Source organism: Cannabis sativa, chromosome X, assembly GCF_029168945.1.
Source record: "Cannabis sativa cultivar Pink pepper isolate KNU-18-1 chromosome X, ASM2916894v1, whole genome shotgun sequence".
Taxonomy (NCBI): Eukaryota; Viridiplantae; Streptophyta; class Magnoliopsida; order Rosales; family Cannabaceae; genus Cannabis; species Cannabis sativa.
Genome location: NC_083610.1, coordinates 18,304,421 through 18,332,406, shown reverse-complemented (window position 1 = coordinate 18,332,406; position 27,986 = coordinate 18,304,421). Strand labels below are relative to the sequence as shown.

General features: G+C 32.4%; 6 protein-coding genes and 1 non-coding gene across 8 annotated transcripts; 2 read left to right on the top strand and 5 right to left on the bottom strand.

The window, feature by feature from the left end:
* Window positions 1-132: 132 nt before the first annotated feature.
* Window positions 133-8,178, bottom strand: LOC115724952 (pentatricopeptide repeat-containing protein At5g66520). 2 transcript variants are annotated; one of them, XM_061106885.1, is made up of 4 exons: window positions 8,054-8,178; window positions 7,846-7,920; window positions 3,179-3,260; window positions 133-2,824 (listed from the first exon to the last, which is right to left on the bottom strand). In XM_061106885.1, the coding sequence occupies exon 4, from the start codon at window positions 2,526-2,528 to the stop codon at window positions 1,122-1,124; it is 1,407 nt and encodes a 468-aa protein (XP_060962868.1). In that variant the 5' UTR covers window positions 2,529-2,824; window positions 3,179-3,260; window positions 7,846-7,920; window positions 8,054-8,178; the 3' UTR covers window positions 133-1,121. The 2 variants fall into 2 exon arrangements, 1 of the variants encoding a protein (XP_060962868.1); XR_009685287.1 differs by lacking the exons at window positions 133-2,824; window positions 3,179-3,260 and adding an exon at window positions 4,410-4,639.
* Window positions 8,179-8,306: 128 nt separating this feature from the next.
* Window positions 8,307-8,377, top strand: TRNAG-CCC (transfer RNA glycine (anticodon CCC)). Its single transcript has one exon. It is a non-coding gene; the product is annotated as a tRNA-Gly (tRNA).
* Window positions 8,378-8,740: 363 nt separating this feature from the next.
* On the top strand, window positions 8,741-10,430 carry LOC115710507 (pentatricopeptide repeat-containing protein At5g66520-like). The gene has a single exon (XM_030638875.2). The coding sequence runs from the start codon at window positions 8,836-8,838 to the stop codon at window positions 10,240-10,242; it is 1,407 nt and encodes a 468-aa protein (XP_030494735.2). The 5' UTR covers window positions 8,741-8,835; the 3' UTR covers window positions 10,243-10,430.
* Window positions 10,299-11,523, bottom strand: LOC115710516 (glutathione S-transferase). The gene is made up of 3 exons (XM_030638881.2): window positions 11,145-11,523; window positions 11,001-11,049; window positions 10,299-10,929 (listed from the first exon to the last, which is right to left on the bottom strand). The coding sequence occupies exons 1-3, from the start codon at window positions 11,292-11,294 to the stop codon at window positions 10,475-10,477; spliced, it is 654 nt and encodes a 217-aa protein (XP_030494741.2). The 5' UTR covers window positions 11,295-11,523; the 3' UTR covers window positions 10,299-10,474.
* Window positions 11,524-14,110: 2,587 nt separating this feature from the next.
* LOC115724756 (glutathione S-transferase) lies at window positions 14,111-15,347 on the bottom strand. Its single transcript, XM_030654132.2, has 3 exons — window positions 15,032-15,347; window positions 14,910-14,958; window positions 14,111-14,816 (listed from the first exon to the last, which is right to left on the bottom strand). Exons 1-3 carry the CDS (start codon window positions 15,179-15,181, stop codon window positions 14,374-14,376), a joined length of 642 nt encoding a protein of 213 aa, XP_030509992.2. The 5' UTR covers window positions 15,182-15,347; the 3' UTR covers window positions 14,111-14,373.
* A 5,260-nt stretch (window positions 15,348-20,607) lies between these two features.
* On the bottom strand, window positions 20,608-21,849 carry LOC115724506 (glutathione S-transferase). Its single transcript, XM_030653834.2, has 3 exons — window positions 21,503-21,849; window positions 21,363-21,411; window positions 20,608-21,285 (listed from the first exon to the last, which is right to left on the bottom strand). The coding sequence occupies exons 1-3, from the start codon at window positions 21,650-21,652 to the stop codon at window positions 20,840-20,842; spliced, it is 645 nt and encodes a 214-aa protein (XP_030509694.2). The 5' UTR covers window positions 21,653-21,849; the 3' UTR covers window positions 20,608-20,839.
* Window positions 21,850-24,169: 2,320 nt separating this feature from the next.
* LOC115724154 (glutathione S-transferase) lies at window positions 24,170-26,074 on the bottom strand. The gene is made up of 3 exons (XM_030653654.2): window positions 25,694-26,074; window positions 25,557-25,605; window positions 24,170-24,776 (listed from the first exon to the last, which is right to left on the bottom strand). The coding sequence occupies exons 1-3, from the start codon at window positions 26,069-26,071 to the stop codon at window positions 24,331-24,333; spliced, it is 873 nt and encodes a 290-aa protein (XP_030509514.2). The 5' UTR covers window positions 26,072-26,074; the 3' UTR covers window positions 24,170-24,330.
* Window positions 26,075-27,986: the final 1,912 nt, after the last annotated feature.

Here is a 27,986-nt window from a genome sequence, read left to right as displayed (position 1 = left end):
TTAATAAACTCTTATGGTATGAATTTGACATAAGTAAAATTGTGTTTTGCACTCATTTTTAATATTTTGAATGTGAAATTTTTTCTTAACACTTAGTTTTGATAACTTGATTTATCTTTTTGTACTACTACATTATTTTTTGTGAAAATTGTTGTTATAACTTGATACTTTCAACTTTTTTCTTATCTCTTTTTCTTTTAGAGTTAGTGACAGTTAAAATGATAATTTATTTTTTAAAAGTTAATAAATAATTACATTAATAGTAGAAATGGTAATATATAATTAACATATAAAGATCTAATACTGAACATTGTGTAAATTAAAAAAAAAAATCTTATCATTATATTTTAATAAAATATGTCAAAAAATTAAACTAAATATATGTATCTAAACTACATAAAACAACAAATATACAATAAAAAAAAATATCTGAAAGAAACTAAAAATATACACTATAAAAAAATACACATGAATAAAATTAGATTTTGCATGGAAATCTCTCAAAATAGACTACGCAGACTGAACTCTGAACGAGTATATTTATATAATTAATTTTTCTTGCTACTTATATACTCGCTATTTTCTTTAAGTATTCGTTATTTTCTGTTTAAGTATATTCGCCACTCTACCAAACTACTCACTGTTATTTTTGTGAGCGTTCTTATTTACACGAATACTCACTTATTTTGGTGTTAACTTAATTTCTTTGACAACAACACTCCTCGTATATCAGACCAAAACAGATGGCCAACAGTACAACACTAGTGGCTTAGTTACGTACCCTGTATTTGGTGAATTCGGCCATATTATTTCACTAATATATAATTCAATAGGTAAAATAAATATCCATACCTGTATAGTATCAATACATATGCCTATGGCACACGGCAAAGTAAAAGCAGCACCACATATGTTTCGTCTAAAGAAGTAAACAATAATAATCAGATATATAATGTCTTGTATCAAGTTTCAACAAATTAGTCGTATTACGTATCCATTACTCACTACTGTAATATTAACACAACATTTCTGCATCACCATATGCAATCAAAAACAACTATATCATTGATCGTGCATTCTTTCTTAGCTCTCTATCTGTAATCACATTCAAAAGGTAATTACTATGATACTAAATAATCAACTAGTTTGTGGCGCTCAAATTCTACGGTACTATAACCCAAATCTTTCTTAAGACCCCTGTCTATCATTATCTCCCTCACTTTCTCAACATCACTCCATCTTCCCATCTGTGCATACAAATTAGAAAGCACAACGTAGTAAGTACTATTGCCTGGCTCGAGTTCAATCAGCTTCCAAGCTGCAAACTCACTGAGGTTTAGATTTCCATGAGCTTTACCACCAGCCAATAGTGACCCCCATATCGCTTTTGTAGGCTCATAAGGCATTTTATTTAAGCATTTGAAAGCTTCTTCTAGTTGTCCGGCACGAGCAAAGATGTCAACCATGCATGCATAATGTTTGACAGTAGGAGGAAATTGATATTTACCATCAACTATAGCTCCAAAAATTCGAGTGCCAGTGTCAACAAACCCTGCATGACTACAAGCAAGAAGAACAGCCACCAATGTTACTTGATCTGCTTTAAACCCTTCTTGTTCCATTACGTTAAACCACCACAAAGCCTCATCTCCACTCTTAGCAAGAGCCAGCCCTTGAATAACAGCATTCCACGTGAAGGTATTCTTTTTCTTCATACTTCTGAAAACAACCAAACCCTCTTCAATCCTGCCGCATTTCCCATACATGTCGATTAAGGAAGTCCCCAAAATCACATCCATGTCCCACTTGTTTCGCTTTATAAAGTCATGTATCCAAACTCCCATTTCAAGGGCCCCAGAATTAGCACAAGCAGCCAAGGCATTGACCATGGTTACATGATTGGGGATAACACCAGCATACTGCATCTGCTCAAATGCAATTAATGCTTCATCATACTTCCTAGCATTCCGATACCCCATAATCAAAACCGTCCATGACACAACATCTCTTTGGGGAAATTCGTCGAACAGTTTCCGACACAAGTAAATATGGCCAGACGAAGCATAGACGTCAAGTAGAGAATTCAGCACGTAAATATCATTATGATGGCCCAATTTTATGACGTGGGTACGGACACACTCACCTTGTTTGAACTCACGCAAGTCAGACAATGATTTAAGAAGAAATGGGTATGTGAAATTGTTAGGAAGGATTGAGTTTCTGAGCATATGAAGGTATATAAAGTGTGGGGTGTGAGAATTATGAGAATGAGAAAAGGCCCTAATGAGAGAATTGCAAATAAAAACATGGGATCTACGATTTTGGGTGAAGTAAAAAAGATGGGCAAGGTCCAAGAGGCCTAAAGATTTGCAGGCAGTGATGAAGTGGGAGCCAATGTTGGAGTCACCTACAAGGTTTTGGAGAATGAGTTGAGTCTGGACTTGGCGTATTTGATTGTGTGAAGTTGAGTTGTTTAAGAAAGAGATTATTTTGATTGTAACATTGTTGAGCTCTAGAAGTGGCGTCATATCTCATTTGTTTGGTTTCAAAATTGGAAGTGTATTTGTTGTGTTACCCAACAACAAAAAAAGGGAAAAAACACTAGTAGTTTGCCACAATTTAGAATAGGTACATAGCTGATCAAAAGAAAAAGAAACAATTAAAAATTTGCGCATCCAGGGAATCGAACCCTGGTTAGTACCGTGGGAGGGTACGATAATACCAATACACCAGACTGTATTTCTTCAATATTAGTTGATGGCACAAAATTAACATCATTCTCAGAATTAGAACCGATTTGACCAGACATTATTCTTTATTTAACCTACAATAAGACAATATTCTCATGTCTATCAATGCACGCAACTACTTAGAAAATATTAAAAAAAAAATCGGACAACATTTTTCCTATTTTATTAACATAACCATCTGTCAATTTCAACCGCAAACAATCAAATAATATACAAGTTTTCATCCTTATATCACCGCAGCACACAAATTTTCCAGATCCTACTTCTCTATGGATGAATATATAAGATATTCAAACTCTTCTATTAAATTATGAGAAATACAACATTTCTAACATCAGTTTAAAAATATATATATTTATATATATATATATATGGATTTATATCTACAAGTTCTTAAACAAAAGAATGTTATATCATAGTAAAAGTACCTTAATCTCATCCACAAGCTCTTGAGGTGCAACTTTGGTTTTCAAGAACTCATCAACATCAACTTGTTATATAATTTCTTTCCTATCGTGTCAACAAAATCAATTCAGCATGAATTATATGCTAATTTAAATAATATTGTATTTTCCTATCCCATTTAGCACTCCAAATGAGATAGCATGAAAAATAAAGCAACCACATTTTCCTATCACGGCATTTTTGATTCCATTTTAAGCTCATCTCCACCATTAGCAAAATTCAACAAAGCACTCCACTTTTTTTAGGAGGGTAAGCAAGAGACAATTCCAAATTAAGAACAGAATAATTATGCTTTAGATTAAAAATTAGTATATATAAAAGTAACATCCAACCCCACTTGATCAATTTCAATTTATTCCAACCCCACTTGATCTAATAATCTAAGTGAAGTTTTAACTCTTTCAGGTTCTAATTCATTTTTGTATAGCAATCAAATCAGTTAGTTTTCACAATTGAAAATCATAAAAAATTTACTTATATAATGACTTTTTATTTTTTTGTCTTGTTTTGAAAAACAGGTTTAATACTGTACAACATATCAAGTTGAGGATCCATCAAAGAACCGATTTTTGCTTGTATATTAATATTGTACTATATCTCCATATATTCACAAAGCCCATGGCAAGAAAAAGGATGAAAGGAATGCTTCATTTTGCTTGTATATTAGAGCATATCAATAAAATCATCAACAAAACATAGGAATTGATATTGAATAATGTTATTTCAGAAAATCAAGCAAATTTAAAAGAGAAATGAAAGTGTTTTTCATAACCTCGTACCCAATTAGAAATTACACCCATAAATGAAAGTGTTTTACTTTACATTAGACCACAAGTACACTTATAAGTGAAAAGCACACATACCCAAGTGAAGAAATAGGTATTAGCAGGGCTGTTCATTGGATCACATCCAATGTTTTTGGACCCATCCAGATCCAATCCAATTACACATTGGATGTTGGATTTCTCCAACCGATCCAATCCAATACTATAAGCTCAACCGAACCGAACCGATCCAATAAAGCATTGGATTGGATCGGTTCCATCCAATGGATGAATCCCTATATTGGATCGGATCCATCCAATACTTTTGATCCAATATTTTTTAGACCGGATTGGATCCATCCAATATTTTTAATCCAATATTAATTGGATTGATTGGATCTATCCAATCCAATCCAAGAGTAAAACCTGATTTTTCACCAAAACAGCTAATATATTATACAAAATATTGCAACACAACATAAATCCAACCTAATTGTAACATAAATCCAACATAAATCCATTCTGAGTTATAACATAAGATAATACATGTTAGATAAACAAGAGTGCATAAATTATGAATATCATAGAATCCTTCATCAGTCCAAACTCCAAAGTAACAATGTCACTCAATTCTAATATCACCCATTGCAGCCAATATTTCTGCAAATTAAAAAAAATAGTAACACCTTCTTTCAGATCCTTGTTATAAATATATATACATAACATTATTTACATGTAGTTTAGCTGCTTAATTTAGATTTTTATTCTTGTATATCATGCAAAACATCATACGAAAGACAACATTGATCTTCCAAAAGCCAATACAAGTCCATAAAAGATTTTCCAGAAAATAAAAATGCCAAAACCTTTAAACGAAAACAAATAGAAAATCACAATATTCAACAACATATTCTGTTTCAAAAAGAGAACACGTTAATAACATATAAAATAAAAAAAAAAAAAAAAAAAAAAAAAGTAGCTTTAATATGATCACTATCCATTTCTGTCTTTATCCATTAAATTCCAAAAATTATAAACAATTATAAAGCCATAATTTTAAAGAAAACCCAAAAATGAAATGCTTTAATTCATTTAGACACAAAAAATTCTTCAAAAATCACAGATTATTATATCAATTCATTTCAAGGAAGAGCACATCAAAGTTAAAAGGGACACTTTTTTGAAGATCATGGAACTGAAGCAGCAAATGGCTGATCTATTTCATAAAATCAAACCAATTAATATTTCTTCTTTTTGTCCCCTTATCTTTGAAATTAGGTGCTTCAAGGTCAGGAAGAATTATTATTAAGTTTAATTATGAAAAATGAAAAATAAGAGAAGGTTAAAAGACTTCTCCAGTAAAAAGAAGAAGACAAAAAAAAAAATTCTAATAAAATAAAACCAGTATAAACAATAGTATCAGTACTAACTCACTGAGAATATAATATAATACAGTCTCTATTGAGAGTAATAATAATAATAAAGACTTAAACAAGGTGAAATAAAACCCTCAACATTAAGAAAATGGATCAAAATCTTCAAAGGCAAGTAACCCTAGTGTTTTCTAGATGATTAGAGATTAAGGGTGAAATAATGCCAAAAACAAAAGACTAGAAAATGAGTTGGGATTGAATACCGATCTGTAAGAAATGGAAAACGCTTCCGTCGTTGGTGAAGATGCCGTCGGCGACTTAGGGAGGAGATGGCCGTCGTAGTCAGCGAGTAGGGGAGAAGATGTCGTCGTCTCTGCCGTCGTCATATCGCTGGGCAGCGAGCGTCACCGTCGTCGTCCATTCTCTAGGCAGTGGGCAGGCGGCTTCAAAGAGGGATGAGGTGAGAGAGAATACGATAGAGAGAGAGGGATCTGATGAGATTCTACAATGCACCCCCTTAAAAGGGATGTACTGATGCACCCTTAACTTGTTTCGGCATTCAGAAGAATTTTTTAATCTAATTTTTTTTCATATTCATGTACGTTATAGCTATTTAAGATATCCTACAAAATTTTGAAAAAATCGGAGTAATTTACAATATAGATAACAATGTTCAAACAGTCTATTTTACACGCGTATAAAATAAAATAATCACGCGTGCAACACACTATTTGAACATAATTTTCGGCGTGTTAAACTTTTCCAAATTTCTTAAAATTGTGCAGGATTTCTTAGATAACTATAACGTACATGACCATGAGAAAAAAATTGACTAAAAAATTATTTCGGATGCTAAAACAGATAGGGGTGCATCAATATATCCATTTTAAGGGAGTGTATTGTAGAATTTTTCAATGTTTTTTTATGTATGTATTAAAATATAATATATTTAATATTATAAATTTATAATATATATTTTTTATTTTAATATTGGATTGTTATTGGATTGGATCATTCGGTTGGATCCATTTACATGTCATCCAAGAACCGACCGATCCAATATTGGATTTTCAAAAATATCATCCGATCCAATCCAATCATAATTGGATATCCAATTTTTGCAGGACATTGGATCGGTCGGTTTGTTATTGGATTGGATCATTTCTGCAAGATGCTTCTCTAACCGATTTGAGGAAGGAGACAGCGATTTGATGAAGGAGACGGTGATTTGACAAAGGAGACGAGTGAAAAGGCTTCTTTGATTTTCAATTTAGAGATTTAGTGATTTAGGAACTGAAATTTTACTTTCTTCTTTTTTTAAGTTAATGTATTGTCGGATCAGGGTAGCCCCGATTCGAAAAAAAAAAACCTAGTCGGGGCGGAGCGGGGTGAAGACCCGAATAGAGACCCAATTATAAATTGGATGTTGGATTTCTCCAACCGATCCAATCCAATACTGTAAGCTCAACCGAACCGAACCAAACCAATCCAATAAATCATTGGATTGAATTGATTCCATCCAATGGATGAATCTCTGAATTGGATCAAATGCTATGTTTTTATTTTATGCGACATTTTATGGTAATTTTTGATATTTATAAGAGATTATTTATTCTTAGTATTTTTAGTTACTTTAAAAATATTATTTTAATTAATAATCGAGGCTTAGCCTCACAAAAAAAAAAAAACTTAAATCCGCAATTTTAAACCATGGTCCTTTGAAGTGATCAACTTGTTGGTTGCAGAGCATTTCCTAGGAATGTAGAGCTCTGTGATAACACCTTCGTCGTTCTGCATATTGGCGAGTGAACTTAACTTCTCTGTAAAATCTAGATTTGAAGACATAAGATGCAGATTGCAGAGAAGCAAAAGAGGCGAAGGGTTTTACAGAAGGGCCGGCGCTAAAGTATATATTAGCATTCGAAGATGAACCAATTATTATTTTTTGTTTCTTTTTAATTTTGATTTGCAGTGGGTGATGAGATGAAGGATGAGAGCTCATCAATGATTGATTTGCAGTGGCAAATCCATTCTTCATTCTTCCACATATATTGGCTCTAACCTTAACATTATATTCTTCAGAGGGACTGACTTGGGTAACATAAATTATTCTCACCACTAATCTCTAGCAAATACATTATGTGAATCAACCACAAGCAAGCACATCAGAAACTATATAGATTCATGCATACATACATGAAAAGTGATTGAGTCATTTCTACAAACACATATATATATATATAACAGAATAGAATATATATACTAACATCCAAAGAAAATTACATAAAACAACATATGAAATCAAAATAAAAAGAGAAGGAGATTTAAGCACAATCGGAAAACTAAAATCTGAAAGACCAAAATCTTATTTCAGAGAGATTAAACCCAGAACCCAAATAAGAGATTAAATTTAAAAACCTAGAAAAAGCTAAGGAGAGATTATCTCAAACTTTGAAAATCCTAAAATCAGAAAATAAAAGAAAAAAATCATACTAGTAAAAAACCTTCCTCTATGATAAGCTTATCATCTCGTCATCTTCATGCTCTTCTCATTTTTCATTCTCAAATCTGAGAATAAAGGAAACATAAATAAACCTGACACTATGACAGAGAGGGAGAGAGAAAGCCACACATATATACAAAGAAAGAGCGAGATATATATAGAGAATATGGAGAGAAAGAGAGAGGAAGGGATCTTTACCTGATGCCATGGAAGATTGAAGAGGGAAATCGCACAAGGAGGAGTAGAAACAAGCGAGAAAAAGTGATTGAGAAAAAAAGTGTTTTTAATATCATTAGAAATCTGTTTTCAAAATTATTATTTTTGATTTCAAATTAAAAAAATAGAAAATAAATTAAACCGAACACATTTTCAATTTCTGTTTTTATTTTTTTAATTAACATAACAAAAATTTACGTTTATTATATTATATAAATCTTCTGTTTAATAACAAGCGCATCTGGTGTAGTGGTATCATAGTACCCTCCCACGGTACTGACCAGGGTTCGATTCCCTGGATGCGCAGACTTTTATATTTTTTCCTTTTTTTTTTTCGGCTATGTACCTATTCTTAATGGAAATTTCATTTAATATTTAAAAGAAAAAAATCCCATGATAAATATACTTTATTATTAATTTTAATATTTATTTAAATTTTATTTTTATAATTTTTTTAAATTTATGTATATATAATTTTTTTATTTTTTTAAAAAATTCATATAATTTTTTTATCATATTATTTAAAATATAATTTATTTTTGTTTTATTTTGTAAGAATATAAAAAAGAAGAAAAAAGTTATAAAAAAATTAATACAATTATTAAAATGAGGTGTAAATGAAATTTTTCCCTTGTAAATCGTGGCAAAGTGTCTTTTCCGTTTTTACTTGTTGGGACTTTTTTTTTCTTTTTTTGATAAGTTACTTGTTGGGACTTGGGAGCACAACAAATACACTTCCAATTTCGAAACCAAACAAATGAGATATGACGCCACTTCCAAAGCTCAACAATGTTACAATCAAAATAATCTCTTTCTTAAACAACTCAACTTCACACAATCAAATACGCCAAATCCAAGCTCAACTCATTCTCCAAAACCTTGTAGGTGACTCCAACATTGGCTCCCACTTCATCACTGCCTGCAAATCTTTAGGCCTCTTGGACCTTGCCCATCTTTTTTACTTCACCCAAAATCGTAGACCCCATGTTTTTATTTGCAATTCTCTCATCAGGGCCTTTTCTCATTCTCATAATTCTCATACCCCACTCTTTATATACCTTCATATGCTCAGAAACTCAATCCTTCCTAACAATTTCACATACCCATTTCTTCTTAAATCATTGTCTGACTTGCGTGAGTTCAAACAAGGTGAGTGTGTCCGTACCCACGTCATAAAATTGGGCCATCATAATGATATTTACGTGCTGAATTCTCTACTTGACGTCTATGCTTCGTCTGGCCATATTTACTTGTGTCGGAAACTGTTCGACGAATTTCCCCAAAGAGATGTTGTGTCCTGGACGGTTTTGATTATGGGGTATCGGAATGCTAGGAAGTATGATGAAGCATTAATTGCATTTGAGCAGATGCAGTATGCTGGTGTTATCCCCAATCATGTAACCATGGTCAATGCCTTGGCTGCTTGTGCTAATTCTGGGGCCCTTGAAATGGGAGTTTGGATACATGACTTTATAAAGAGAAACAAGTGGGACATGGATGTGATTTTGGGGACTTCCTTAATCGACATGTATGGGAAATGCGGCAGGATTGAAGAGGGTTTGGTTGTTTTCAGAAGTATGAAGAAAAAGAATACCTTCACGTGGAATGCTGTTATTCAAGGGCTGGCTCTTGCTAAGAGTGGAGATGAGGCTTTGTGGTGGTTTAACATAATGGAACAAGAAGGGGTTAAAGCAGATCAAGTAACATTGGTGGCTGTTCTTCTTGCTTGTAGTCATGCAGGGTTAGTAGATACTGGTACTCGAATTTTTGGAGCTATAGTTGATGGTAAATATCAATTTCCTCCTACTGTCAAACATTATGCATGCATGGTTGACATCTTTGCTCGTGCTGGACATCTAGAAGAAGCTTTCAAATGCTTAAATGAAATGCCTTATGAGCCTACAAAAGCTATATGGGGGTCACTATTGGCTGGTAGTAAAGCTCATGGAAATCTAAACCTCAGTGAATTTGCAGCTTGGAAGCTTATTGAACTTGAGCCAGGCAATAGTGCTTACTACGTTGTGCTTTCTAATTTGTATGCACAGATGGGAAGATGGAGTGATGTTGAGAAAGTGAGGGAGATGATGATAGACAAGGGTCTTAAGAAAAATTTGGGTTATAGTTCTGTAGAATTTGAGGGCCACAAACTAGTTGATTATTTAGTATCATAGTAATTACCTTTTGAATGTGATTACAGACAGAGAGCTAAGAAAGAATGCACGATCAATGATATAGTTGTTTTTGATATAGATATTGCATGGTGATGCAGAAATGTTGTGTGTGTTTAATTTCTAATTTAGATTACACTATTCATATTGTTAATATTTGCTTCTGGGATAATATTATTGAAGCAGTAACTTATTGAGTACAAAAACATCAAAGCTCTTAAGTATTTTCATCTACTTAAACTTCAGTTTTCAAGGCAATTAGGACCTTAGACCAAGCTGGCCTTGCTGTAATATCAGCTGCCCAAGCATGAACATGGGACCGGGATTCGAACAGCTTCCAGGAACGTGTCTCCATCAGGTACTGTATGTGAGGAAGGTGGTGAAGATCTGCCAAGGTGAAGCTGTCCCCGGCCAAGTATTTTGACTTAGCCAGGCGATTTTCGTAGACATCTAAAACATTTGCCAACTTAGATTCATTTTCCTCCACCACTGCAAAATCTGTAGTACCCATGCCAAGCATTGGCTTTAAGACTATCTCCCATGTCAATTTTGCTGCTGCTGGATCAAACTGATGACTCTCTATTTCCAGCCATACTAATAAGATTGCCTTCTTCTTTGAGTCTGAATACAATAACTCTGTTCCCTGGTTAGCATACTCGGTAGCTATGTATTGAGTAATTGCCCTTGATTCTGCGCATAAGAAGGTAATTTATTTGATACAAAAAAATCAGAGCAAATTAGTATGAAAAAATGAGTCTTACCGAAGAGCGTTAGATCTCCATCCTCAAAAGCTGGGACCTGACCAAATGGCTGCATCATCATCCAACCAAACCAATATATGAACATGAGTAAGATTGGCTTGGGAAAACACCACACAGAACCAATGAAAATGAGTTCTTCCTTACATTGAGAGAAAGAAAAGGTTGTCTTTTATGTTCACCAACTTTCATGTCAACAGAAACAAACTGAAAGGCCAACTCTTTCTCATTGAGACAAGCCATAACTCTCATTGCAGGTTCTGAGTTATTGTTTGCGTGGACTTTCCTCACTGCCATGGTTGCCTAACTAAGTATTATGAGCAAAGGAATTAATAACCAAAACGATTATGTCTTAGGTATTTATTCTTGGGACGCCTGTAAATTTTAACTGGGAGTAGTTCTTATCCTTTGAATTGATGATTACTATATTACAAAATGATGAGAAAAATTGTTGTGATCTGGTTAGTGATTTTGTTGTCAATATTATATAGTGTGATAGTTATTTTAATGGTAAGAATACGTACTTGCTTACATAAAATTTTGACTATGTGCACTAAATAGTTTGTTTGTAGTGGATATTCGTTTTCTCTCACCATATTACTTTTGAAGCAGCCAAAATTTAGGTCCTTGTAGAATATAGTTTTCTTCCTAAAATTAAGATTACTTTATTGTTTGGTTGGTGAAGGTCCTAGAAAGAAGCATCTATTTCCAAAATCTAGTGACCGAGTCAATTTGATTCATAAAGTTTGTGGATTACTACCCTATATTTATTTCTAAAAGAAAAGATAGTTTTAAATAAATAAATTAGTGTATATGGAAAGCATAAGAAGAAAAAAAAGAGTAGAAACTAGAGGATAGGAGATGAAAGTAGTTCTTGCATGTTGTTTGGTAGTAAAAATGGAATGGAAAAGAGGTAGAAAAATTTACCACTTCTTTTTTACATTGTTTTAACTTTCTAAATTTTCAAAAGGGTAAATACTATTTTGGACCCTGTGTTTTGCAAATATTACCAATTAGACTTTCTATTTTGTTAAATGACAAAATGGACCCTATATTTTCCAAATGATAAAAATCAAACCCTGAGCTCAATTTTCAACAATTTTATTTTTTAATATAATCAACTTTAAGACAATTTCTAACACGAACATATGCAAAAAAATATAACCAGTTTTGTCATAAAATATCTAGATTAGATTATTATTAACTTTTATTTTGACAAAAAATCAGTTCAAGGTCTTATTTGTACAATTTCAAAAAATACAAGATCTTTTTTGTCATTTAACAAAATAGAGGGTCCAATTAATAACTTTTACAAAATATAGGATCTAAAATAGTATTTCACTTTTCAAAATTATTATTTAACTTTTACACTAACTCTCTTTCACATATCACATCACTGTCTTTCTCTCTCTTTTGTCCTACACTTTCCTTACTCTTAAAGCAACTCCAACGCTTTATTAGAAGGAGTAGCCCAAAAAACTTTTGTCAGTGGCTTAGTTATTACAATTTACAACGAGTAGCTCTGCATTGGAGGAAACCTGAATGACCACTCCAACTGTTGTGTAGGAGGAACGGTTCTATTCAATTTTTTTTAGGCTAATTAGTAATTTTTCCCTCGAACTTTGACATGTACTAAACCGTGCCCCCTGAACTTTTTTGGCCATTAGAAATTCCCCCCGAACTATTGAGATTGTTAAATTTAAGGACTTTTGTCTAATTTCATTCAATTTTACTGTTTCAGTGATTGTTTATGTACTAAACCATGCTCCCTAGACTTTGATATTTACCAAATCATGCCCTCAAACTTTGATATGTACTAAATCATGCCCCTTGAACTTTTATCCATGTTAGAATTTTTTTACTAAAATTAGACAAAAGTCCTTAAATTTAACAATCTCAATAGTTCGAGGGAAATTTTAGATTTGACATGCATTTTTTGGTGTTTCGAGATCCAATAATGATCTCAATATTTTAAACCAATCACCATTATTCACTGACATCTTATAAGGGCAAGCTCTAAGAGTTGATTTTATGATAAATGGCACACAGTACAACAATGGGTATTATCTAGCAGATAGTATCTACCGAGAATGGGGTACATTTGTTAAAACTATCTCATCGTCTTGAGAAGAGAAAATTATTCGCCCAATGTCAAGAAGCTGTACGCAAAGATGTTGAGCGTGTATTTGGAGTACTTCAATCTCATTATGCCATTATATGAGGTCTAGCTCGATTCTGGCAAAGAGATGCTCTTAAAGATATTATGTATTCATGTAGTATATTACATAACATGACTGTCAAGATGAAAGAGAAACATATGAGTTATTTGATTTTAATTATGATAAAGGCTCTACCGATACTCTAACGGATGAAGTATGCCATAGACCTATTTTTGACTTTATGCTTCAAAAAAAATGCTGAAATTCGTGATAGAAACATTCACTGCAATCTTCACGCAGACTTAGTAAAACACATATAGTTTAAATTTGGAAATAATTTTAATTAGTATTTTTTTTATTATTTTGGATTAGTTAATTATTATTATATTATTTTTGAGTTATTTTTAAATTTGGTGTAATTTAAATTTCATATAATATTTATTTTTATTAATATATGAATTTCAATGTATATTTGTGATAGTTTTTATTATTAAAATGAATAATATATTAAATAATAGTGTGTGGGACTATAATAACAATTTTAGAGTTGCTAAGTGGTGGAGTACTTTTTAGTAGTAAATGTCTAAAAATAATGTGAATGAGAAAAAAAAAATATTACATTTTAAAGTAATGTCAAATTTTGTGGCAACTTTTAGAGTTGCGTGATGATGCTCTGTCTCAATGATAAAGATCACACACAGGTAGGTCCCGGCGGCTTTATTTCAATTAAAAGGATCACAGATCACAGTGGTCTCGGGTCCACTATTTCACGTAGGAGAAGCATCATAAGACTAAAAACGAAGATAATGCTTCTTATTGTATACCACATAAACCTTCATTTTCTTAGTTTTGTTTGAAACACCAGAACTTGTAAACATTGCCTCTTTGTGTAGGTGTTTCTGTATTAGGGAATAAAAATAATGATAATTTATTGTTGGCAAACAATACGACTTCGAAAAATGGTTAATGCTAGAAATTCAATTTAGATTAATTGTAGCACTGATCACTTAATCTCAGCAAACACCTTAATTTTACTCAGAAAATACTACACATAGATCATAAAAAACACAATTAATTATTATGGTCAATAACTCCACCCAATATCATAATCAAACTTCCATTAAATTTCCATCATCATAAGCACGATGATGAGGTCCATGACTACTTAAGTAGAGTAGCAGTAGCTGATCATGAAGCTTAGGGGCTAAAGTTAGTGATCAACCTCTCAAGGCAAGGACCTTAGACCAAGCTGGCCTGGCAGTGATATCAGTCACCCAAGCATTAACATGGGGCCGAGACTCGAACAGCTTCTTCAAAGTGGTCCCCAACAAGCACTGCAAATTAGGAAGATGGTAAAGATCAGCCAAACCAATACATTCACCGCCCAAGTACTTGGATTCCGTGAGCCGATTCTCATACACATCCAAAACCTTCTCCAATTTGGCCTCGTTCTCCTTCACCACAGCTTGGTCAGTATTCATCCCAAACATGGGCTTGTAGAATAACTCCCACGACAATTTCGCAGCTGCTGGCTCAAATTTATGAGCTTCCACCTCCATCCATACCAACGAAATCGCCTTCTCCTTCGAGTTTGAAGACACTAATTGCGTTCCCTTTTCAGAGTATTCTTCCGCTATGTAATTCGAAATTGCCCTAGATTCTGCGCCAAATAAAAATTAAAAAATTAAATGAAGAGGTCGATTTGATGAAAATAGAAGGAGCGTTTAGGAAGGAGGAAACAAAAATGGTTCACCGAATAGCTGTAAATCTCCATCCTCGAGAGCTGGAACTTGACCGAATGGCTGAAATATTTGGTGAGATGAGATTAGAGATTGATTGAAGTAAAAAGCGGAAGAGAGAATATTAATTACTAACATTGAGGGAAATGAAAGGTGATTGTTTGTGAGATCCGGCAGACATGTCGACGGGGATGAAATCGAAGTGGAGGTGTTTCTCGTAAAGGCAAACCAGAGGCCTTTGTGTGTTGGTTGATATTGGGCTTCCATGGAGTTTGATGATCGCCATTAACACTACCAGACTTGATCTTCAAGTGAAGAAATATTTGGAGGAAGAACTGAAGAAGAAGAAGTAAGATTTTCCTTTTTGGGAGGATCCAATCCAACACTAGACACGAAAAGTACACCAAATATTAATTATATATTGTTAGAAATTTATATTATTTGTATGTTGTAATATAAATGTAGGATATTTAGTAGGGCTCCAAAAAATCTTATGGGTGGGATGTCTCGGAGGCAATCAGAATACGCCACGTCATTTAATAAAAGTGTGTTTGGTTTGACTGAAATTTATTGGATCATTTTGACATCATTTTGCTAATATTATTTTTAAACTTATTTTTAATATTTTATAATTACATTTTACAGAAGAAGGAATCACGAGAGAAAAAATGGGTGTTATTGGAGCATGTTTGGTATTGTTTTTTGTTTTCAAAAAATTGTTTTTAAAAATAAGAACAAAAAATAGTTTTTGAAGTTTTTAAAAACAAGTCATGTTTGGTTAGTGTTTTTTAAAAACAGTATTGACTAAAAGTGCATTGGTTTTTAAAATTGTTGTTTTCAAAATTCTTATTTTTTGTAACTTTGTTTTTTGAAAATTGTTTTCAAAAAACAAGGCCAAACAAGCCAAATTGTTTTCAAAAAATAATTTTCTGTTTTTAAAAACAAAAAACAGTTTTTTAGTTATGATGCCAAACATGCACTTAATTTCTTGTTGGGATTTTTTATGAAGATTCATGAATTGATTAATGTATTAAATGATTTCATATGATTCAAAGACTAGCTTTGGCTATGAAGACCTTTTTTTCTCTCTTAATTCTGAATCTTTGACAATGGAGACTTCGTCTGTCTCGTATTTTGCTACTCACGTGATCGAAACAAAAACTTGCTCCGTCAATGTGCATCATTGTTTTGATCCAAGGAATTTCTACGATGAGCGATTGGGCCTACTCGAAGCCAATGATCGCAATGGACGTGTTGTGGAATGTTACGTTCGTGGGGAATGGGATCGTAGTGCTCTGGCTTTGCGTTGATGAGAATCCTTTGGTGCCACTTAAGCTTTGGATTATTAGATATGCGCTTCAGTGTGTGTTCCACATGGGTTGCGTTGCGGCTGAGTACAGGAGGCGCCAGCGCGAGGGGCGTTAGGAGGAATTGGAAGGGAGTCAAGGTTGGGAGAGCGATGGGGATTCGAATTCTAAGTCTGGAAGTGATAGGAATATGCTCTTGAGGAGGGTCTTGTTGAAGCTGAAAGTGGAAATAGGTATTTTAGGGTTATGCTAATTTGAATACTGGAAGGGAAATTTGAAAAACTATACATTAAAAACCCTAATATTTTATGCTTAAACCAATACATTCCAAAATAAAAAATATATGACACTTTTATCAAAAACCCAAGAATAACCCTCACATAACAACATCCTAACTCACTCTCTTCCTCTATCTCTCTAGTTTCTCTCTCAACCGAACCCGCACCATTCTCTCTGCCCATTTCGCCTGAACCGAACCCCCCACCGCCCACCACGAGTCGAGCCCCACTTCCGACCGAGACCAGTCCGACGGAGACCACATCCGCGTACGACCCAGGCCGTCACCCCCTCACCACCGCGTACGACCTGACCGCCCCCTCTGAAATTTTTCTGGGCTTTTAAGGGGTCAGGTCCGATGGGGCCCGATGCCCGTCTGATGGGGCATTTTTTGGGGTTTTGAAGTCGGGTTCGATGGGCCCAATACAAATCTTTTTAGGTTTTAAGGTCGGGTCCGATGGGCCCGAGCCCCGTCCGATGGGGCCCGATGCCCCGTTCGATGGGGTCCGATGGGCCCATCGGACTCGACCTTAAAACCCAAAAAAATTGAAATTTTTGCGGCTTTAGGTCTCTGTCGGCGTCTCGGTCGGAGTGGTGCGGCTGTGGGTCTCCGTCGGACTGGTCTTGGTCGGAAGTGGGGCTCGACTCGTGGTGGGCGGTGGGGGGTTCGGTTCGTGCGTAGTGGGCAGATAGAATGGTGAGGGTTCGGTTGAGAAAGAAGCTAGAGAGATAGAGGAAGAGAGAGAGTTGGGGTATTATTATGTGAAGGTCATTCTTGGGTTTTTGATAAAAGTGTCATATATTTTTTATTTTGAAATGTATTAGTTTAAGCATAAAATATTAGGGTTTTTAAAGTATAGTTTTTTAAATTTCCCAACTGGAAATATATTAATTGAATTTATTTTTCAGGAAAATGATTTCTTTGTTAAAAAAAAAAAAGAAATTATTTTTGTTTGATTTGGTTTATATTTATACGAATAATTGTATGAATCATGGTGATTTGGAGCTGGATTGCATTGTATTGCTTTGTATGTGTATGCATGTCTTATTTATGTTGAACTTTTTTTAATTTGAAGACTCTAAAGACTCTGAACACATTATAATTAAGAACACTTTTTCTCTCTCCTGATTCTTTTTTCTGTAAAAAAGTAGCCTATTTCTCAAGACCAATAAAATATTAAAAACAAATTCAAAAATAATATTAAAAAAGGATATTCAAAATAATTTGGTGTATCTCGCTCAAAAAAATACACATTTATTAAATGACGTGTCACGTTCTAATTGACTCCGAGACACCCCCATCGAATGGAGTCTTTTTTGGAGATCCTATAAATGTCTAATAAAGTCTTTAGAGCATAAATAGTTATAGCTAAATGTAGGCTATAGTTAAGGAAAGATGTCTAAAGTAAAATAATTAAGGTGCTTTTAGTAACACTTTTACTTTTTAATTTTTTAATCACACAATGAAAGTAGATTTTTTTTTGTAAATTATTTTTGAAAAATAAAAATGTGTTCTATAAAAAAAATTAGTTTTTAATTTTAAAAACAAAAAATAAAAGTGTATACTCTAAAGTCCATTTTCGTTTTTTTTTTTTAATTTTATTTAAGTCGGATTTTTTTTATATTTTATTTTGTTAAAAGACAAAAGTATTTTTTTTAATTTTTTTAATCACAAAATGAAAGTAGATTTTTTTTTTTTGTAAATTATTTTTTAAAAACAAAAATGTGTTCTATAACTACTTTTATTTTTTAATTTTAAAAGCAAAAAATTAAAGTATAATCTGTAAAGTTCATTTTTATTTTCTTAATTTTATTTAAGTCAGATCTAGGTCCGAGTTTGGGTCCCGAGTCTGGGGTCTAGGTTTGGACTCAGGCCAAAGTCTAAGTTCGGGGCCGGGGTCCGGATCCAAGTCTGGGTCTGAGAACGGGTTTAGGGCCGAATTTCGAGCCGGGATTAGGGCTAGGATCTAAGCCCTAGGTAGAGATCAAGGTTCGGGGCTGGGGTTCGCGGTCGAGAACAAGTTTGACGCTGGAGTCCGAGTTTGGTTCTGGATATAGGTCCGAGGTCGGAGTTTGGATTTGAGGTCGGGGTCGAGATCTAGGTCTGAGGTCGGGTCTGAGTCTTGGGTAGGGACTAGGGGCCAAGGTTCGGGTTTGGGGACTGGGTCTAGAACTGGAGCTGAGTCCGGGTTTGGGTTCGAGTTCGGGTCTGGGTCTGGGTCCGAGTCTACATTTCAAGAAGTTTAAGTCTCGAATCATCGAAGAACAATTTCAAGAATCTTGATTTCGTAAAGCAATTCAAAATAATGGTACATGTATTTAAAGAAATTGCATGAAAAGAAAAAAGAGAACTTACTCATGGCTTGGAAGTTCGTAAATGTGCTTGAAAGGGTGCTAGTGATCGAGTTTCGGTTAGAGAGTTCTTTGAAGGTTTTAGGAGAAAATAGGGGTTGCACTAATTTTCTTTTAGAGTAAAAATGACTAAAAGAGTTTAAAATAATTTTTGACCTATCATAATGACAGTTAGAGGAGTAATATTGTAATCCAAAATTTAAATTTTGGATTTCTCCTTAAGAAAATATAATGATCACGTATGTTGGGAATTACATACAACAACATATACAGTAATTATGTCTTAGGGCATCTCCAATGGGAAAATTCAAATTTAGTGTTAAATCAATACCAAAAAACTACTATTTCAACACTAATTTTTTTTTTCAATTCCAACCACAACACTAAAAATTACACCAAATTTTATATTCTTTATTATTTTATTAATATAATAAGAATATTTTAATACTAAATATATATAATTATTTATTTTTTCTTCTTTAAAATATTATTTAATTATTAAAAACTTTTTTTTAAAAAAAATAGTGTGGTCTAAAGTGTCCCACTAAATTTGGTAGGACACTATAGACAATGTCATTTATAAGGATAGGTTTAGTGTCACATTGAAGTAAATATAGTGTGAAACTGCACTATATTTAGTATTTTAGTGTCCCATTGGAGATGGTCTTACAATAAGAACAATCAAGAGAGAAAAAAATGAATCACTAATGAGGGGTTGAGTTTTCTGGCAGTGATAGAAACTTGTATTGGTTGTGGAGACAGTCCCTTTGAGCACTGGCGGACCCAATGAAGGACCAGTGTGGGCTTAAGCCCATGCTGAAAAAAAATATTTCTTTTACTTCTTAACTAAAAAAATTTTTTTTTAATTATTTTAATTGCCAACGAGGTCATTATTTATCGTTTTCAAAAAATGAAAACTCAAAAAGGATATATTCAATGCTATTGACAACGAACTTATTATTTATCGTTTTCAAAACATGAAAACTCGTCGAGGACAACTCTAAAGATATGAGTTCAAAAATTGATATATTTGCTAAAATTTTAGAATATTGAGTATGTTATATATTTTGAACATTGTTTTAGACTGCTTTTTTTTTTCTTTTCTATTAGAAGATTTTTAGTGCTTGATATTTAATATCTTTTTAGTTGGGAATTGAAATATTGAATTGTGTTTTTCTTTATATTTATCCTGGGTCTGTCACTGCCTTTGAGCATAAAGAGACATTGAAGTTCAGGGGTTCGACAATGTTTTTGAATAAGATACCAAGAGCTTCAGAGAAGTTGGAGATCTACCATGAATGGAGAGGAGATTGAGAATGCGAGAACAAAGGAGGGATAGAGTTATGGAGGGAGAGCCCCTATGTATGTTATCTCGAGCCAATAAACATAGTTTAGGCATATATTTAGCTAAAAATGTATTTTAGCTCACCTGCTCGGCCTGCTCTTGTTGGTAAATTCTGATGTTTGTATATTCCAATTTTCAACACATGTAAACTTGATTGTTATTTGGATGATTAAGCATCAGTGAAAGTTCCATTCTAAAAATGAAAAATTATAAAGAGCTTGATTGAATTCTTCATATCCTATATTTGGTGGACTAAGTTCCACATTATTCCCATCTTAAGCACATTTTTATATTTTGAGAAGCAATCTTATTTTGAAGATTTAGATATTTATTTTGCATTTTTTTTAACAAACAAATCTTCTCATAATAATTGGGGTAGAGAAGTTTTCTTTTAATTGGGCAATAAATTTAAGGTTGGAAAAGAAGGGAAAAAATCCAGAAAAGAGAACATTATTATCATTAAAGGAAAAAAGTGGGGGCAACATAAGCATAAACCTCTTCAACAACCAAATTGAAGTTTAAGAAAGTACATACATACTACATATGATCAAATCAAACATCATCATAACAAAAACTAAAGTAAATAGTAAAACAAGCACCCACTCAACTACATAATAATTTCCCCACAACACTTTTATTCAGTGACCAAATCCACAAGCCTAGCTTAAGGTTTGAGCATGGCAAGAACCTTAGCCCAAGTTGGCCTTGAAGTTATATCAGCCACCCAAGCCTTGACATGGGGCCGACTCTCAAACTGACTCTTCACATTTGTTCCCAGCAAACACTGCAAGTTAGGAAGGTGATGAAGATCAGCCAAGGTGATGCAATCACCACCCATGTACTTGGATTTAGAGAGCCGATTCTCATACACATCCAGAACCTTTGCTAATTTAGCCTCGTTTTCTTCCACCGCTGCTTGGTCAGTCGTCATCCCAAACATGGGTTTGAATATTATCTCCCACGCCAATTTCGATGCCACTGGGTCAAATTGATGAGCTTCCACCTCCATCCAAACCGATGCAATTGCCTTCTTCTTTGTCTCAAAGGGTATCAATTGTGTTCCCTTTTCTGCATATTCCTCTGCTATGTACTTCGTAATCGCCCTCGATTCTGGTATCAAAATGGGTTTATTCAATAAAATTAGCTACTTCTCAGTGTAAAAAAAAAAGATGGAAAAATCATTTTACCGAATAGCTGTAAATCTCCATCTTCAAAAGCTGGAACTTGACCAAATGGCTGAAACAATAAACAAATTAAGACTAGAAATTCAGACATAGGTGTTGACCAAATGTAAAATCAACTTGAGCTTGTTTTCTTTTTAACTTACGTTGAGAGAAATGAAAGGCTCTTGTTTATGGGCTCCAGCTCGCATGTCGACGGGAACAACTTCGAAATCGACCTCCTTCTCGTAGAGGCAAACCACAGCTCGTTGGAAGGCGGTGGAGAGTGGAGCACCGTGAACTTTGACGGCAGCCATGACTATTATCGCTTTACTTTGACTTTCTCTTGCTTTAGTTTAACTTTTGTGTGTTTACTACTGTTAGTGAAAGTCTATATATAGATGGAGTGATGAAGCAAGGGATTGATTTTATAAAACATATTAAATGGTTAGGTAAGACATCTTCCGTGGGAGAGGAGAGATGTAAAGGGAAATTTGATTCTATATTCTTACCTATATTTAATATTTTATCCCTAAACTAATACATATCACCATTGACTACTTTATTTAAAACCCAAAAATACCCCTCTCAAATTTTCCATACTTTCTATTAGTGCAAAAACATAAAAAATAAAAAAATAAAAAAAAAAATGGTAGTCCGATGGGGTCCGATGGTAGTCTGATGGTTACCTGATGCTACTTTTGTATGTACAAAAACATAAAAAAAAAAATTGGTAGCAGATCTGGTCCGATAGTGGTCCGATGGTCACCTGATGCTATTTTTTTATGTATAAAAACATAAAAAACAAAAAAAATTAGTAGCAGATATGGTCCGATGGTGGTCCGATGGGTGGTCCGATAGGCCCGATATGGGGTCCGATTGTGTCCGATGTGGGGTCCGATTGTGTAAATGGGGGGTATTTTAGGAATATCATAAAAGTTGTCATATCCTACAAATATTAGTTATTATTTGTTTAGGAAAAATATTTTAACCAAATGTAAGCATAAAAAATTAAATTTCCCATGTAAAATTATAGGGACACCGTGATTGTACTTTTACAAAATGTATTCTGTGATGTATGACAACCGTTAGATGAGGGAGTTATTTGATCTGAAGGTTGAGATTAATCTAGGTAATTAGGGTTAAAAACTAGTAACATACCCTGACACTCATTTAATGTACCTTGAGACCCATCTAAATACCACGAAATACATTCCGTGAAAGTACAAAATTATGTCCCAATTTTTATAATCCTATTTAAATATAGATTATAGATTTTGATGTAAAATTTAATGTAATATTTAATATCCATTTAATAATTTTTTTATGAAAATATAAAATAATACAAAAATAAATATAAAATTTAATAATAATATAAGTTATTTAATGTAAAAAGTTTGTTAACTAAAATTAATAATAAAATATTAAAAATAATATAATAATAAATATAAAAATATAATATTTTTTATGATGTAAATTTTATATCCTGATTAAATTTAAATTACTTTTTGTTATATGATATATTTATATTATAATTTTACATATTATTAAAATAAAATTTTAACAAAGTAAATTATATGAATTGAGAAATTGTTAGATAATGGAGAAAAGAATCTGAGTATACTTCTGGCAGAGGGAATAGTTTACTTATTCCACGTTCTTCTTTTCTTAGAATAATATTAATATGTTCCCTCTTTTTCATTGTTTAAGAAAAAGAAAGTAGTGACTTTTGTTTTAAATAATGATATAGTACTATATATTTTCTCAATAATATAAGTATCCTTGTTAGAAGATATAAATAAAATAAATGTAGGGTAGGTAGGTTTATTGACACTAATAATGATGTGAATTTTTATTTGTCTCAGTGGTTATGTGGTTGTTGTTGTTGGTCTCCTAAAAGAAGTATTGGTGTCACTTATAAAACAAAAAAAATCTTGTATTGGTGTCTCTTTTTTAGGAGAGTAAAAATATTGACTCACCTTTCCAATTATTGATCCATATCTACAAAATTTTGAAATGTCAAATTGATTTACTAAAAAAGCAAGTGAGGTTAAAATAGATGTGTGTGGGCGCAATAGTTCATAATAAATGTTCATAGTTTTCGCGGTGAGGATGAGCTCTTATATATTTGAGAAGTGTTATTTACATCTAAAATTACATATTTTTTTTCTCAATTTCTTTTTCATAATAGTATTAATAATAATATTATTTTTATATATTTTGAAAAAATTCTAAATAATTTATATTCTTGAAAATAAAATTTTTGATATTTTAATTTATCACACATATTTAAAAAAATTTAAATTTACTTTCGACACTGTAAAGTATTTAAAATTTTTAAAATATTACAAAAAAATAATATTACAAGTATAACGAATATCAACATAAATTTTTTTTCAAAAATATTCTATCACGTGTTTTTGAAGGCAAAAATTGACAAAAAATTTATAATAGGAAGTTCACAATAGCTCTTATTAATATATTTTTGAGAAATTTACATGGTATACTAACTTTTGTTATTTTTTTACAAAAATACAGCCAGACGGTATTTTTTACTTTTTTACTGTGTTTTTTTATAAGTTTCATACTGCAATATACTGTGTTAAGTTTTCACTGGTGTTCTACTGGTGTTTTACTAGTGTTCTACTGTTGTTTTGAGTTGTTCTGCTTTGTGTTTTACTGGTGTTTTATAAAAACACAGTATTTTTGAAAAAATTTCCGTGTGACAGTATTTTTGTAAAAATTAATCCAAATTCCAGTATTTTTGTAAATTTCCCTATATTTTTTTGGGAAATTAGTATATATTCCTTAGTAATTGAGTTGAAAAATAACACTTTTTCATTCTTAATGTAAAAACTACAAACTTTTTATATTTTTAATCAACTTTCATTGAAGTTCAACAAAAAAGCAATGACAAACACGACAATGAGTCAAATACATCAATTCCTCATTTTATTCAATGACTAAATTTGCTCAATACTAGTCTAACCTTTGCCTAGGGTTTAAGCATGGCCAGAACTTTAGCCCAAGCTGGCCTTGCAGTTATATCAGCCACCCAAGCTTTGACATGGGGACGAGACTCAATGTGATTCTTCATATTTGTTCCCAACAAGCCTTGCAAGTTAGGAAGGTGATGAAGATCAGCTAAGGTGAAGCAATCGCCACCCAAATACTTAGATTTGGAGAGCCGATTCTCATAAACATCCAGAACCTTCACCAATTTAGCCTCATACTCATCCACCACAGTCTGATCTGTGGTTAATCCAAACATAGGCTTGAAAAGTAACTCCCACCCCAATTTCGATGTGACTGGATCAAATTGATGAGCTTCAACTTCCATCCAAACTGATGCAATCGCTTTCTTCTTGGAGTCAGTTGGTATCAATTGTGTTCCCTTTTGTGCGTACTCCTCTGCTATGTACTTTGAAATTGCCCTCGATTCTGAATATCAAATACATTTATTTAATGAAATTAGCAAGATGTGTTTTTCTTTTTTTATGGCAAAATTTACAGAAAATATTTGTATTTTTATCAATTCTTTTATAGATTATATATATGAGTGACTATTTAATTATTACAGTAAAAAAATTTATTTTTATAAGAAAAATTATTTTATATACTGATTTTTTAATTTTTTTTCTTTAAATTTACGGTTTAGATTTTTAAAGTGTTGCAGCGCTAGTTGGTGCAATAGAGGTTTTTATAAAAAAATTTGTTGCAATATTTGTTAAGTGTAAAAATGAAAAAAATTCCTTAAATTAATTATATATTTAGAATAATTAACTTTTTATTAAAATATTTTATTAAATATTTTTTTACAACTAATATTTATAAATATTTTTTTATTTTTTATTTACAAAAAATTTAATTTACAAGTAATTTATTAATTATTTTAATTTAATTTTTAAATTAGTCATAATAATTTAACATTGATCTGACGTTTAAAAATAAATATAATTAAACTTCTTATATATACTTATATATAATTGTTTTTTCAATTTTTTATTTATATTTTTCCGAAAAACTACGTTATAATAATGTAGAAGCAACATAAATATAATTTTTTTAAAAGGAAAAAAAAACAACCATTTTTTTATAACAACCTTAATCCATATTTTGTAATTAAAAAAAAAAAGTGACGTAAATCCGTTAAAAAATAAAGTTTTGGTGTATTTTTGAAGTATAATATGTAGGGTGAAAAAACAAATAAAGAATTCATACCAAAGAGCTGTAAATCTCCATGTTCAAGAGCTGGAACTTGACCAAATGGCTGAAATATTGAACAAAAGAGAGAATGTTAACACTTAACATAATTGTGATTTGTGAGGTCTAGTAGTTTTGATTTTGAAGTAACTTACGTTGAGAGAAATGAAAGGTTGTTGTTTATGTGCTCCGGCTCTCATGTCGACGGGGACTAATTCGTAGTCGACCTCTTTCTCATGGAGGCAAACCACAGCTCGTTGGAAGGCGGTGGAGAGTGGGGTGCCATGAACTTTGATTGTTGTGCCCATAATTATTATTGCTTTGCTTTCTTCAATAATTTTGATTGTACCGTTGCAAGGGAATACCCCGATATATATAGATGAAAGTGTGTACGTGGTGGTCCAAAGAAGTGATTTTCTAGGCGTTTCTAATGTTAACTGGTGAGAAATGAAATAAAGAAAGAAGGGGTGGAAGCGGAAAAAGTGGAATTGAATGCTTTCTTTTTCATAGAAGACTTTTATTATTAAAGCCATTACTCTGCATTATAGGTCATATATGACCACAACGTGGGAAATACTTTCCTATCTTCTAGAAGCTAGAGGAGTATGGCAGGTTTGGACATTCAATTATATTGAAAGATGTCCCATAAGTTTAACCACATACTTTTTTTGGACGTAAGTTTAGCCGCAGAATTATTTTTAGAAATAATTGGCAAAATATACTTAAATGCTAGTTGGCATTAGGGCGTCTTAGTATTTTTGAAGCCCTATTCTAATCTTAAAATTTGGGCTGGCCTTAAAAAAATACAATAAAAAATTAATAATATATTCAAATATTATTATATTAGGATTATATAATTTACAAAATTTTACACCAAAAAATTTAAACTATTTTATTAAATTTTTATTTATTCCATTACAATTTTAAGCTAACATTAACATTCTACTTAAAATTCATAATATTTTTCTATAAATTTTTAACTTTTGATGGAATGTTGAAAGTTAATTGTAAAGAATTATATAGAAATAAATAAAAAAAAAAATATCCTTGGAATGTATAGAATATGCATTTAAAAAAAATGAATAAATGAATAGAATAAAAAAAGTTTGATAAAATAGTTATAGATTACCATTAAATGTGGGATTTAGAACAACCTTTTCACTTGAAAAGTAATAATTGTTTTTTTTTTTTCATACTATTTTATTTCATTTAATGTTTCATTTCATAAAAAAAACAAAAAAAATAAAAAGCCAACCTGAAAAGAAGGCAAGAAATTGGGCTCTTATTTAAATGGGTCATGTGCAATAGACCAGGGTGCACAGGCTTATAGCCGGCCCTAGTTGGCATAATAACTTAATAACTTATATTTTGGCGAGATGTGTATATTTTATTAAGACATCCTTTATAATAATAAAGGTATAAAATCATAAAGACAAAAATAAAGACAAAAACACATAGATTAGCCTGTGCGATTCTCTCTCCGAACGTCGATCTTCTATGATTCTCTTTCTCTTCGACAACGACTTTAGGAAACAATTGCAATACGATCAAAGGTCCTTCCAGACGGTAGCAGACCCAAGATTAAAGTTAAAAGGAGTATACTTTTTTTTGGTAAAGGCGCCGGGGAAGAGGGCGTACTATTTTTCTACATTATATAATATGTTAAAATTTGATACAAAAAAATGTTGGCTCCAAAAATTAAGATACCAAATACAAGTCTTATTGGCAGAAGTTTAAAAAATAAACTTAAAATATTAAAAATAAGAATTTTTGTCGGCTAAAACCCTCTCAACTATTGTTTGAGTTGCACTTAACCCTCCAAGTTCAAATTTTGGCGGTAAAACCTTCCAAACTATTAGCAAATTTAAGGTGTACCAATATACATGTACCTTGTGTACAAAAGTGTACACATAAATAGTTTATGTTGGCAGTTGTAAGAGTACTGAATTTTCAGTACTCGAGCTTGCGCAAGATAGAAAATAATGGAGGAGAGAGAGAGAGAGAGAGAGAGAGAGAGAGAGAGAGAGAGAGAGAGAGGAAGAAGTACAGAAATATTGCTCAACTGAAAAGCCAGTTGGCCTTGCTTGTCATTTATATATTGAGTGTTAATACAATGAAGCTGAACAAATACTTTAACTAACTTCTAACAACTCCTAACTAACTCGAGAATTGTTACAACAAAGCAAAATAAAAACCAGCAATAGCAATAACAAAATGCCTAACCATTTTCTATTCTAACAGCCCCCCTCAAGTGACATTGGTGAAAACTAAGTGTTAACTTGCTGAGAAAAAATTGAAATGGCATTGCTAGAAGAAGTTTAATGAATAGGTCTGATATTTAATTCTCTGTCTCCACATATCTTATGTCAAGTTGCTTTTGGCAATAATCTTGTCTCGAACAAAATGAAGGTTTACCTCAATGTGTTTGGTTCGAGCATGAAACACAAG